Source organism: Fringilla coelebs, assembly GCF_963513975.1.
Source record: "Fringilla coelebs genome assembly, chromosome: 20".
Taxonomy (NCBI): domain Eukaryota; kingdom Metazoa; phylum Chordata; class Aves; order Passeriformes; family Fringillidae; genus Fringilla; species Fringilla coelebs.
This window is the reverse complement of record NC_140046.1, coordinates 2,533,762-2,548,076: the sequence shown is the minus strand read 5'-3', so window position 1 is coordinate 2,548,076 and position 14,315 is coordinate 2,533,762. Positions and strand designations below refer to the sequence as shown.

The window sequence follows — 14,315 nt, the reverse complement described above, 5'->3', positions numbered from 1 at the left end:
TGGTCTCTCACAGCTCTGATCAGCAGTTATTTTATTAGAAAGGTTCTTTCTTATTTTCATGTGGCTACTTCTACTCTTGGATTATTTTCTTTTAAATTGGCAGTAGATGATTTTAAACCTGAGAACAGTGGGTATGAATTATGTACAAGACACAGTCCCAAGGAAATGGTTACAATTTGATTAATGCTGGGATAGGGGAATGCTGCTATATGGCTTTGACCTTCAAATTGCATCTTTTAAATGGTGAACTGCAAGATGTATCTTTTTCATTCTGGTGTCTATTAAATTTGGTTAATTTACTTTAAAAATTAAAGAGTTGTCTGTCATATATCAAGATAATCAGTTTTTGTTTGCTGAACAATCTTGCTCATGCTTCTGTGAGGGGGAAATGTATAAAAATAATGCTGGTTGGAGGAGAGCTTGGGAGAATCCTGATGTTTGTCTGCCTGGTAAAAACAGTCATGGCAGCAAAGACTAATATGTGTTGTGTAGTTTTCAATGCATGTGCATTATAGATCAAATCCCTGTCCCCAAAAATTCAGTGAGGATGTGCTGATGTCAGCACTGAGTGTCTCATTACTCCGGGACAATGGAAACCAGAGGATGAGCCAGGTATCATTCCAAGGGGCTGCAAACCCTGCCAGTTGCAAGGAGTTGGCAAAGGCAGCTTGGAAAAGAGTTCAGCCAGTGATGCCTTTTTAAAATAACAATTGCTCCCTAAGATCATTTAACTCCTACAAAAAATACCCAAAAAAACCAACAAAAAAGGGAAAGGATGCTTTTTAAAACATTGTGCACCTGATGTGAGCACGGTGAGCTGCAGCCCCTGGTCCTGGAAGGATCTGTGTGTGCTGTGGCAGGCAGGAGAGGCATTCCAAGTGTTCTTGCTGCATTGATGCTTCAGCATTTCTTTAGTCCTCCATGTTAGAGATGTAGCCACTTAAGCAAAACTGCTGATAAGCATTATGCAAAAATTACTGAAGCAGTTTTATCAAACTTCTGTGACTTGCTGCGAGCTCAAAGGTGACAAAGATTTAACTTCCCCCCCCCTCCCCATTTTTTCCTTGACCAACATGCACATGAAATATCTGTGGAGTCAGGTGAAAAATGCTTTGTCACAGGCAGTGAGGGTTTGGCATGGTGCCATGTTGGTTGTGTGTACAATGTCACGTGCAAAATGACCTGGATACATCAGAACAGTGAAATATTTCACTTACACTGCTACATCTACCTGAATATGGAATTACTTAGTGTGGTGGAGGATGTTGGATCATTTAGCTGAGAAGTTTTTCAGTTTTTCTTGTGGCTTTGTAGCCAAACTTACACCCAGCAAATGGAGAGGGAGAGCAGTTACCTTGTTATCTTTACAAACTGCCATGGCTACACTCTTACAGAAAGGTTCTGCTTTGAAATTGTCAGGATTGAGAAAAGATTCCGCTGGGTAGAGAGCATAAAACCCCTGTGTGTGATACAGGTAAAGGCCAAGCAGCACAAAAACTAACCTGGAACGGTGCTGAATGTTCTCCCTGTGGGATTTTGGACAGTTTGTGTGTCCAGAGTCTTGGATTCAGATTCTGTTCAGTGAGTGTGGATAACAGACACCACTCCAACAACAGCAAACTTCAGCTGTGTAACTCAGATTCTTATATCAGTGTTTTAAAATTGTATTGTTGTCCTTTTTTTTCCTGCAAAATCTGTTGCTTCTCACTTGTTTCAGGCCCTCAAAACAGTATTTCAGTAGCTTTGCTGGGTAATTCTTGCTTTGAGCAGTTTAAAGTATTTTAATTCAAAAATCTGGGGTTTTAAATAGAAAACTTCTACTCCAAGTGTTTCTGTGATATCGTTACAATATTGTGTACAGCAGCAGTCTCACCTTACTCTGTTTATTTACTTCCCTTGGAATCTGAGGTTTATATAGGAAGTTTAATTGTATAAATCAGGTTTGTGTCAGTGTTTTTATAACTGGCCCAGTCACATAAAGGCAAAAAGGGAGCCTGTGAGGTAAGAAATGCTTCCAAAAGAAAAGTCTCAATCCTGATATGAAAGAATGGATTTTTCCCCTGTGTAATTGAAGTAACTGGGGGGAATTGGAGTCCAAAGTGGAGGCTTTGTTTCTTTGCATAGTTTATTTTAGAGGTTCATTGAGCATTATGGAGATATTTTTAATGGTGTGATAAACACTCAGCCTGTGGAAGAACTGGTGTTTACTGGTGTGTTAAAGGGAGGAGGGAAATTCATGTTCTTAAGTCTTGTCAAAAATGTCATTTTCAAGGCTGTATATTTATCTGTTGCAATATAGATTTATCTCCATATATGTATTACCTCTTAGAAATCCTTGATTAGTAAATTTAGCTAAATATCTGTGGATAGCAATATGCTTTAAAAACCTGACATGAATTATATTTAATATTTAAAGAGACTCCTTATTCAGAATTCACTGCAGATTGCAAGAGTTTTATATTTGGAGGGTGCTCCAAATTTTTTCTTTACTCCTCCAAGAGCACTACACAGACAGAAGGGCATAATCAGTAAAAATGAACTTTACTGGTCAGGTGAACTGTGGGAAGAATGGAAAGGAGAGCTTAAAATTCTGAAGGCCTCCAGTAAACTTGGTAACATTGAGAAGGTGCTGACTGAAAAAGTTTGTTTATGTGTAGTATGCAAATTGCTTTTTCCTGGCCATTGTTTCCATGAATTCTTCATTTCCTGATCATTTTTAGCTTCATTTGAGGGAAACTCTGTCTAATATGTGATGTAAAGAGAGAGGGAACAGTGGGATATGAGTATAAATTGTTTAATGGATTGACATAAAAATAAGTGTGCTGGGGAAAAGTTGAGTGCTTTGGACAGCTGAGAGAACTCATCAAAAATAAAGTACATGTAACCTTCAGGTTGCCAGAGCACTTCTGTGGATAACACTTGTCCAAAGTGAAATTGTGGCTTAGCACCTTTTAAAAAATGAGTCAGCAACTTCTTTTGATTTGTTAGCATTATCAGATTGAACATTTGAATTTATTGTTTAAGAAAGATTAGAGGACAAAAGTGCCTCTTCCTCTCCCCCTCCTTTAATGAATGGTTTGCTGTGTACAATTTTCTATTAAGTGGGAGGGGTTTTCTCATGTTGAGAAACAACAATTTGAATTAAGAAGAAAAATAGTTGGCAGATGTGAGCAGATGTCATGTTTGCTTCTCTCCACCACTAAAATGGGGGGAGGGGAATGACTAAATAGACTTCAGAAAGTGAGAGAATACTTACTGCTGGTTTTTTTGCATGAATTTGAATAATGTTCTGAAATGAGGGTTTCTTGAACTGACAGCTTCTTTTACCTTCCCTTTCTGTGGCAAGGTGCGCTTCACCCAGAGCAGGTGGTCTGGTGAGCAAAAATTGGAGTTTTAATTGTGATTTCCATCTCAAACTTACCCTTTCTCCACATAACACACTCAGCTAAGAGCTCTCTGGTTCTGCAGTAACCTAAGAGAGGAGAGCTTTCAGGAATTACATCCTGGGGCAAGTCCTTGCATGGAAACTTGCTCATAACTGGGTGGTCCTGAATGAAGCTTCATCCATCCTGAATGGAGCAGCTGACTACAGAGCATGGAAACCCCTCCTTTGTGTGACCATCCAAACACGAGATTTGTGTTCCTGCAATTTCAGCACCTTCCGTGGCATTGCTACACCAGGCAGCCCTGACAGAACCAGAGCACACACTCTCAAGCTGCACCAAGGGAAATAGAGGTTGGATATCAGGAAAAAGTTTTTTACAGAAAGGGTGATAAAGTTCTGGAGTGGTCTGGCTGGGGAGGTGGTGCAGTCACCATCCCTGGGTGTGTTTAAAAACAGACTGGAGGTGGCACTGGCTGCCGGGGTTTAGGTGAAGTGTTGAGGCTGGGTTGGACTCAATGATCCTAAAGGTCTCTTCCAACCCAGTGATTTTGTGAATTCTGTGAAATCTGTAATATGCCAAAACAAAATTAGGCATAAAAACTGGAATGAGCTCCTTCCTTTCAGCCTTCTAGAAGGTCCTGGATGGAGTGGATGTTCTTGGAATGATTGCTTGATATGACAAGAGCTGTGTACAAACCAAAGTGTGTAACCTTTGAAATGGTGAGGAGTTTATTGTGCAGCTAAAGTCCAATGTGAGCCAGCTCAGGAGTTAATGTTTGCTCTGCTGAGCTGCTTTTGGTCCTGCTCTGGAGCTGAGCTGCTGCCCCTGGGACAGGGCCAGGGCTGTGCCTGGGCATCCACCAGGGCTGCAGCTGGGGAGCAACCTCTGTGCTTGGCACGGGCACTTCACACCCTTTGACTTTGGACTTTTGTTGCTTTTTGTTACAAGAGCGGTGTGTGATGTTGCTTTAGTGAGTTACTGTGTTATCTTGTAGCTTTACAGTTTTTAAAAACAAGTTTTTGCTCCACTCCAGCGCTGGAGTAGGGTGGTGGGGTGGGAAACTTGTGGTGAGGTCTCTGCTTTGGGAAATGCTGCTCCTTGTTTTTTCTTGTCTTTCCCAGAAAATTATTTCATGGAATGATTCATCTGTAATGATGCACACCTCCTCTTTTATAAATGATGGGGCAGGTCTGTTTACTCTTCTTCTGTCCCTCAGAGTTCCCGGGAGTAACTCTCTTTTACTCACAATACTGGCCTTGTGTGGAAATGTACTTTCTCCTGTGTGGAATACAGCAAAACACAAACACAGTCACCATGTCTTGGTTCCAGTAGCATTGAAATTCCCTTCTCTGTCTTCAATATTGTTTATTGTAGTAATCTGTAAGGTTTTTTCCTAACTAAAACTCTTAGGTGTCTGGTTTTCTAGATACTCTCTAATTTAAGGATATCAAGACTTTAGTTAATAATATTGCAACCTTTTAAGCTTGTAAGTGGCTTCCAGAGAAAGGTGAAGGGGCTTATTTCCAAGGGGGATTTAAAATGCAAGGATTTGGTTGTGTTGCTGAGGTTTTCTGACCTCTGGAGCAAAGGAGGGGAACCAAAATGCTCTGTGGGGGAGAGGGGAGCAGGCAGGACACTGCTGTCAGAGCTGTGCTGCTGAAGCAGAGCTGGGCTCCAGCCCCTGGAGATGTGCAGGGCCAGGGGCTGTGACAGAGGAGCAGCCTGTCCTCACCTGGGCTCCGTGTGGAGCTTGGAGCAATGACCTCCACAGGTCCCCTCTGACCTAAATTATTCCATGACTATCCAGAGACTGGAGTAAAAATATGTCTCCTTATCTATGTCAGACAAGCTTCTCCTCTCTGCTTTTGTACCTGGAGCACAAAAGCAATGGCATTTGAAGAGAAACTCTGCTAGGTTAGTCCAAGGAGACCAGCAGCACATCCTGAGGGATAGATGTAAACCAAAAAATACCAGGAATTAGAGCCATAAAGGTAAGATCTGATTGCCAGTGATTTAAGGGCAGTATCTCAAGCTTTATTGTATTATTATCCTCCTGTTAGTGTTACTGAGGAGGAATGATATCAGATATATTCTGGGAGACACCCAGGAACTTCCAGATGTGCCTTGTTTTACCTGGGTAAGGGAATTGGGGTGCCAGTGCAGCTCTTTGGACCAGTGCTTGTGCCTTGAGGGCCTCTAGACCCTGTTCAAACACTGAGCAGGAGCCAGAGTGGTGGAAGAAGTTGCAGCTCCTTGTCATAAACCTTGCATTTCCATTTGGCAAATCTACTGGGTTTGTGCAAGTTGGATTCCATGGCTGTGTGTGATTTGTGGGCACGGAAGATGTGTTTGACTTCAGAATCCCATCAGTAGCAACTGGGCATTGTCTTGCTGATTTTTCTCTCTTCTCTCTCTTAAATATCTTCATTTTTAATGTTGAATTAAAAAGAAAAACGACAGCTTTGAGTGTTTTGAGGAGAATCATGTTGCTCTTACCAGTATTCTGAATCTGAGCATTTTTTGTCATCTCCAGCAAATTGTTGATCATTGAGGGTCAGTGGATTGCTGACTTTTGTTCCTGGCTTTCTTCAGTTAGTGCTACTCAAAGACACCAGGATATATTAAGCCTGGCTTTGGTAAACTTATTTTTAAGCCTAATTGTCAGCAATTTTGCAGGATGAGTGACCCAGACTCCCCAAAACAGGAGCCACCTCACAGACAGATCACACAGCGCTCTTGCAGGCTGCAATCCACAACATGCTGCTGCTGCTTGTTTCCTTTTGTGCACAAATAACTGTTGAATCTTCTTTCCCTGTGGGGGATGAGATATTTTTACAGCTGATCACTTTTAGCAGCTCCATCATAAAGTAAGCAGAGTTATCTGAACATTCCAGGCTGGCTTTGGTCGCGTGTTACGCTGTGAATATCTCTTAAAAGCTTGTGGGAGAGAAAAGGGTATTGTGATGTGTGTGCAGTGACAGGATGGGATAGAAAGGTGATTTCTGTTTCCCCTGTGCCTTGCAGAAGAGGAAGATGGGGTCTGGGAGAACGGGCTGTCCTACGAGTGCCGCACTCTGCTGTTCAAGGCTGTTCACAACCTGCTGGAGCGCTGCCTGATGAACAGGAACTTCGTGCGCATCGGCCGCTGGTTCGTGAAGCCCTACGAGAAGGATGAGAAACCCATCAACAAGAGGTAGGAGCCTTTCCTTTGCTCTGTTGAAGAGGTTGGAGGGTTTATTCTTTGTGCTTAAGAGACTCCTGTGCATGATTTATTCTGGAGCCCGGGTCTCTGCTCTTTCTTATTTTGCGGCTTTTTTGGAGCTCTTCAAAACTTTCTTATGATGGAAGGAAAACTAAACTTGGTAAATAATCTCTTCTGTGCTGGTACCCGTGTCCAGACCATGGATGATGGGTGTTGGGAAAGAAGGTAGAGTCTTCCAGAAAGGAAGAAAAAGATACCTGAATGAAGGTTTCTCATCTTTAGGATCCTGAATGAAGGTTTCTCATCTTTAAGGTCCTGAATGAAGGTTTCTCATCTTTAAGGTCCTGAATGAAGGTTTCTCATCTTTAGGGTCCTGAATGAAAGTTTCTCATCTTTAAGGTGTGAATGAAGGACCTTATAAAGGTCCACCTGCCCTGGACCTGCAGGTGACAGGAACTAGTTCTGCTTGCTAACACCAAGAAAGACTCATCATGGAGAGCTCCCACCTGAGCTTTGGATAAATTGCATCCCATGGGAGATGCTGGGAGTTTGGAATGTCAGCTCCTGGTCAGAGCAAGGATGGTGTCTGGGAATGCTGCTGTTAAAAGAATCCATGTGGCCTCCATGCTGGGGGGGCGGAGAGAATTTCTGATCTAAATTGGAAGGACTTCTTCTCATGGTTCTAACGTGGTTTGACACGGTCTATGTTGCCTAGCAATAAATAATGAAATGAATAAAAACTAGGTTAGCTGGAACAAGTTTAATCGCTGTTCCCAAATCAGCTTTTAAAATCCAAAGTAATTTAAAGCTTAGATGATGGAATTTTTTGTGTGGCTTTTTTTTGTGTGTGTGTGTGTCTATGTATGTGTTAAATCTTTCATGCAGGAAATTTTGAGATCAGTGGCTTTGCTTGTTGGGTGTGGAGTTGGCCATTGTTGGCATCTTCTGCAATAAATTTAAACTTGAAAGAAATTTAGAAGCTGTTTTGGAGCAAAAGAAGCAGAAGCACATGTTTGTGTGTATTTCTATTAGTAGTTGTGAACTGCTGCTTTTAATTTATGTATAAACTTGTCCTTTAGTTCCAGGCATTTCTTTCTCCACCCTGGTCAGGGCAAATGTTTCCTCTCTGGGGTGTCCTTGTCCATCCATTTTTTTCTCTATAAATCAAGAGTAAAGAGTTTACTTTTAACTATTTTGGCCAATATTGTGTTGGCACAGTCTGGGCTTTCCTCCTTTGAGGAACTGCTTGACCAAATTGCCATTTTAAACTAGCATTAGTTATGTCCTGGATTCTCTTGGAGTAATTCTATAAAGCTCTTTAGAGCAGCTGGAAAAGCTGATGAAAGCTTTTAAAATAAAATAGCAGTGTTTGTTTAATTTGGAGGCTCTGATTCTTTTTTGAAGAGGGTCAGAATGTCAGCGTGCTTGATGAAAATAACTGAAGGAATTGTGTGCTTACTCACACAATTTCATCATATGTAGCCCAGAACTACGGGAAAAATATGTAAATAGCTTTGACAGATCTGTGTAAAATATTTTATTGTTGAGAAATTTCAGTTTTTCCTACCAGATAGCTCAATGCCATGTGATGCTCTGAGCACTGGCTTTTATGGAATGAAGTGGGGGAATGGTGAACAGATGTGTGCTCTCGTGGCAAATTTGGCTCATCCCTCCTAGGAATATCTAGAATTGGGATCATCTCTGCTCTCAGGAAAGTTGGGCTCTTCAGAAGGGTCAGTTCAGGCTTCTGGGAGGAAACCAAACACTGCCCTGGGTGCTGTGTGGTGCCACCTCTTAGCTCCAAAGTCTGGAACACTCTTGAGTAAAAGGAACATTTCTCTCGTGGCCCAAGTTAAATGTGGCACTGCAGCAAACCCCACACCCAGGGACTTGCAGCAAGCCTGGAAAAAGCTCTGCATGTTGCACCTGGGGTGCTGATACATTTCCTACCAGACAGCTGCTCTAAAACTAACAGAAACTAAACCTTAATACAACTTCTGCATATTTTTCATTCCTTAGGATCCATTTAATCAGCCAAACCTATACAAAGTTTAGAATTTTTTGTAGATGTGGCTGACTTAATTAAGAACCAAACTAAATCCCCAACAGCCCTTTTGTGTTTGTGAGTATTGATGCACAGATCTTAAGAATCAGTTTTGAAGCTGCATTTTTGTCTTTCATCCCATATTACTCTGCTGTCTTTGGGACTGTTCTTTGCATTAGGGTTCAGAAACCCTGGGAAGGAATTCCTGTGCCTGTGTAATTTGAGGTAATTTGGTATCCTGGGGATGTGAAGTTTTGCTACCAGTGTGCTTTGGATCATAATTTATCTCACCCTGCACTTTGAGGCTTGGCCAGTCACTCTAGAGACTTGTTCCCTGTGTTTTACAGCTGCAGATTTCAATCAGGTTGGTTGTTCTTGCTGGAAATCTTTAGTTTCAAGGAATTTGGCTGGAAATGGAGCAGGCAGTGCCCTTGGTGTGGAGGTGACTCCTTCCCCTGAGTTCCTGGGGCTGTGGCTGAGCGAGCTGCAGGACCTCAGCCCCACTCTGTCCCTGCCTGTCCCTTTGAAGGATGTGCAAATAGAGCTGTTTCTTTCATGTGAAGCTGATCCCATCTGGATTTTTCCCAGTTCTGTTTGAAAGCCTGTGCTTCCAGAAGAGAGATTTTCTGTGCTTGCTCTCCCAACAATAGCCGGCGGTGGTGGCGCAGCAGCCAGGAGGGAGGCTGTGATTTCTGGTAGGTGTTGGGCTGTGATAACAGCTCCTCCAGCAGCTCTGCCTTCCTGGCTGTTGCTCTGGTGGGTTTTTTTCTCCTTGTGTAAGGTTATATTACAATAAAAAGTCCGTGTCATTGTACACTTTAATTTTAAAAGGAAAGTCCTGAACGTTCAGAATCGGCTCAGGTGTGGTGTGTGAGCAGATGAGCAGGGAAGTCAGAATGAAATAGTTCTGAGTTTTCACTCTATAAAATGTGACTCCTAAACAAATAAACTCATGAAACTAACCTCTATTATATGAGATCTGTTAAAACTTCTGCAGTGGGAGCAGTAACCCATCAGCTGTGCCTTGTGCAGTCACTAACCCTGACCTGCTCTCCCCTCCCTCCCTGCTGCTCCCACTCCAGCAGCACTGAGCAAAGGGAGCCTCATGGATGGGCTGGAACCTGATCTCTGAGAACAGGCTCATAAACTTGGAACTATCTTATTTGGGTACAGTTAGAGTTTGGTTATAGTTTAAATTTTAATTGGTGGATTTTTTATAAGCATTTTTTAATAATGTTCTTAAGAATAGTAGTTATGAGTAAAAACTTTAGGGTTAAAGATTAATTAAGCTATTTAGTAATTGAATTTTTAAAAGTTTTCTTTTTAGGATAGATTCTTTTTTACAAAGATTTGAAAGTGGTTACAGGTAGGATTATGAGTTTGGGTCTGGGTGAAGGTGGAGGAAGTGTGTAGTCAGATGAGAGATGGATTATTTAGTAGGAAACTTAAGAGAAGTTGGTGTTATAGTTCACCATCACCCTGCCTGGGGAAACTCTCAGAGGGTTTCAAGTCTGCTGGTTCCACTCCTGTTTCCAGACAGGGCTGGGATGGAGCAGCTCCCTGAAGCAGGGTGTGTGTGCTGGGGTCTTGTTGCCCTTTTTAAAGTGGGTGATTTCAGTTTTCCAGATGAATAAAAAACCACAGAGAGGATTTTGCTGAAGGATTTTTCTGCAACCAAACAAAAAAACCCCAACATTGTCTCTGTATTTGTCACAACCTGTTTTGGACACTGGGACACTGCAGAAGCTCATTAATGTGGTTGAAATGACTACACATGAAATTAAAATTTGACAAATGGGAATGTAGTTCTCTTTTCTCCTTTCCAACCAGTTGTTTTGTTGCTGCTTTCAGGGATGTGGTTGTGTATGTCTTATTCCAAATTCCCCTCATCAATGTGAGATGGAGACTGATCAGTTCCATCCCACTGTGCTGGTTGGATTGCTTCAGGAACTGCCTTTGGATGAGTCTGCTCCTCTTACTCATTACTGGGGTATACCTGGAATAAATATCATTAGGAAAGCTGTCAGATGAAATACTATTTTAGATACAAATTAAATAAATCAAATATGACACTGCTAATGAAGTACCAAGTGTTTATGTGAGGGGCATCTCTTGGAGTTTTTGGTAATAATTACAACTTGCTAAACTTTAACACAATTGAAATAGCAGTAAGCAAACAATTGAGTAATCCTGAATTGGTGGGTGGATCTGATAGACAGCTAAAAGTCTAGAATGCTAAAAGCTGCTATATTACTTGTATGGTTGCTTTTTTTTTTTTCCCTTGTAATTGGGAAATAATGCAGCCATTGCAGTGGGTGGCAAAGCAGAACTTGTGTCTGACGAGTTCACTTACAAATGGTGAAAAGACAGAGAAAAGCACCACACACCCAAAACAAAAAATACCAAAACCACCCCACAAGCCACTTGAAAATTCATAAGTGATAAGGTTATCATAACTTGCTGCACAGGTTTCAGGGAAATTCTGTTTACCACAAGTCTGGGTTCAGATTTTAGAATGCCAGGCCACCATTCTCTTTATTTTAAACCTTTGTACATGTAGTTATCTTGTTTTGAAGGTGTGCTTATCATAGTTCTGGAGAGGGATTTTTTTTTCTCTACTTCATCTAGCCACGAGGAAGAGGTGGCACTGTGGGTGTGATTCTTGAGTTTGGTGCCAGCCTGCAGGCTGGAATTGGGATGGCCAAGGCTGCAATGTGAGTTTGGGGGTAATATTTTAAATCTGAGCCCTGGGAACGGTCCTGGTGTGCCCAGAAATGTCTGTATTGGCATTAACAGCTCCTGCCTGCTCTTCACTGCCCTTAGGACAAAGGGAATGCTGCTTTTAACCCCCATTTCTGCCCTCTTTGCCACATTCTCCAGTTCCCATGGTCATCTTCTCACAGGAACAGAGAATTTTACTTCTTGATCCCCTGGGATGCTGTTGGGAATTATTATTATTAAGGAACAGAGCAAGATTTCTGGGTGCTAAATCTCAAAAATTCCTTCATGCTTGAGAGAGTTAACTACCAAAAGAAGGTTCACTCACAGGTTTTGGGTTCATTTCTATTTAGTCTGCAACCAAGTGATAGTGCTGGAATATTTTCTATTAAGGCAGCTCAACTCTTTGCAGTGTAAATTTCCTCCCTATGTTAATCTTTAAATCAAACAATGTCAACATTTTTTTGCAGCAGCTCTAATGAGGCTGTTCTGGCATCATGTCCCGGCAGGAGAGCAGGTGATGTTTTTCCTTTTGCTGTAGACAGCTGGAATTGAGAGCTGCTGTAAGTAGGACAGTGCAGGATAAACAGCAGGAGCTGAGAGCATTGATCACATGATTGTCTCTTTGGAATATTGGGTTGCTACAGAGACTACAAGCAGACAAATTTAGCACTTTACATCACAAAGCAGTTTTCTGTTATTTAGCTTAAATTACACTGGTAGTTGGTTCATCAGGAAAAAGGAAAAAAAAATGAAATGGCTCTGGGTTTTTAGCTTTCAAGTATAAATCTGCTCTTTTTGTTCACTGAACAATAAAATAATACAAAAACCATACAGATACTTCAGATTTTGTTAAATTACAATTTTATAATGCATTTCCATTTTGAACTTTGAAAAAATCTGGCTTAACAAGATGTTTATAAATGTTCCAGGATGGGAAAGAGCAATACAGGGAAAGCTGTTCCCCTGGCTTTGGAACACAGGGCTGTTTAGAGCTGTTATCCTTTTCCCAAAGAAGTTCTGGATCTTTTTTCTTTATAGCACATATATTTCCCTGTGAAAGCTCAAGTTCAGATAATTGAGATTTGCAGCCTCAAATTAAAGGATGCTAAAATACAAGGTGACAGCTTTATTAGTCTCATTTAAGTTCTGAAATACAAGAACGTGAGCAAAATCTTTATAGTATTGTTTATAATTGTATCTGGAAAAATATATACCTTTGTGTGTATATAGAAACTTCTTGCTGCCTCCTGAAAAAATCAGTTTGCTTCCTTTTAAAATACCATGCTGGAGTTTCAGTGTGTATAAAAATAAAATTGGTTTTATTGGGATGAAGCTAAGGCCGTTAATAATGAAGTTAATTTAAAATGTGATAGTCTAAGGCAACTGTGGCTTATTCTGGAATACAGATTGCTTGCTCCATTTATGTTTGTTTTAGTGCACATAACTCAGTTATGGAATAAATAAATATTTTTAACTCTCAGGTCTAAGTCAAATCAAAACATCCTCAGCCACAAAGAATGCTTTGGAGAGCCTTTTGACAGGAGTCATTAATGATGTGCTTTGAACTGGAAGGGTTTTTTCTACTTTGCTATTAGCTATGTTTTTCTGCTTTGTGTTATCATCAAAATCAGCTTTCTGCTGTATTTCCCTGCCTGGCCATGGGGAGTTACTCAGGGATGCTTGGAAGAACATCTCTGCTCCTTGGCTTTGTCCAGAGTGAGAGAAGCAGCAGGAATTCCAGCTCTGGATCCTTCATTTCTGACACAGAACCTGCAGCTCCCTGGAAAATGGAGCTGTGCATTTGCTGAGCCTCACTGCACTGCTTTTAGTGTTTCACTTATTTCCTATTTTGCTGATCACAGCACAAGCACACTGAGTTTCCTGCTCCTTTGCAGTCAGAACTAAGACTGGGGAGTTTGGCACTTCAGGATTGTGGATGGGGAGTGGGAATCGAGATGCCAGTTAGAAATAGGATGGGCATTGGAGCAGCAAAGGTGGGAGGGAGGTGGAGAGGAAACTTCTCCTCAATACCTGTGGTGTCCCAAAGAACTGTTCTGTTGTATCCCAGCCTGGTTAAAAGGAAAGGAAATAAAAAACAAGCAGGAAGGGAAGAGACTTAGGGCTCCATGGGGGGTGTGTGCCACCTTAAACCTTTTTTCCTTATAAATTTTTATTTCCAAAAGAACATATTTAATTGTAAGATTGTTCTCTATCCCAGGAATTTCTTATGGAAGGGAAGTGTCAGATTTTCAAGAGGAGGTTCTTTGATGCTTTGAATTTATTTCAGTGGCAGCCAGTGGTGAAGGACAGCTCTTGGGAGAAGCTTCCCTTGGGTGCCTGAGGTTGGGAAGTCTCCATTCCTGTCAGGGATTGATCCTTGCCCCACGCTGGCCAAGATGTGCCAGCTTCTGGCAATGTTATAGCACACAAAGGTGTTTGTGCTGCTGGCCAGGTGTGTTCTCCCTGCTGGGAGGGCAGTGCTGGGCTCCCTGGGCATTTCCATGCAGGACATTTCCAGGAGGACATTTCCATCCCTGCAGTGTCTGCTCCTGCACAGGGAGGGGCTGGGGCTGCACTCCCTGAGGATTCTGTAAATATTTTGGTTGGGTTAGCAGGGCTTTGGCAGCAGAAGGTGCTCCCACTTCAACTCAGAAGTAATTCACAAAGACAAGCTAGGAAAACAGGAGATAGTAATTACATAAAACAAACATTTTCAGCTGAAACATTTGGATTTTTTTTTTTATTTACTATTAAAATGTGCTTTTAGTTGGAGCCTTCCTTGTGCTGGTGCTGTCCTGGGGAGGTGATCTGAGTGTGGATTAGTGGGGTCCTAATGCAGCCAATGTTTGGGAAGCACTTTGAAGATCTAAAGCTCTACAGACATCCTAATGTGGAGACAAAACCAGACCTAATTACCTTTTTATCAAGGAGATATTTTCAGATTTGCTAATGGAAGCCTCCT

At 41.7% G+C, this 14,315-nt stretch overlaps 1 protein-coding gene across 1 annotated transcript in view; it reads left to right on the top strand.

The window, feature by feature from the left end:
- Nucleotides 1-14,315, top strand: part of MED13 (mediator complex subunit 13) — a 50,246-nt gene that overhangs the window by 5,607 nt on the left and 30,324 nt on the right. The window contains exon 3 of the mRNA XM_084219112.1: nucleotides 6,411-6,579. Coding sequence (XP_084075238.1) covers nucleotides 6,411-6,579 — 169 coding nt within the window. The remainder of the gene's footprint in view (nucleotides 1-6,410; nucleotides 6,580-14,315) is intronic.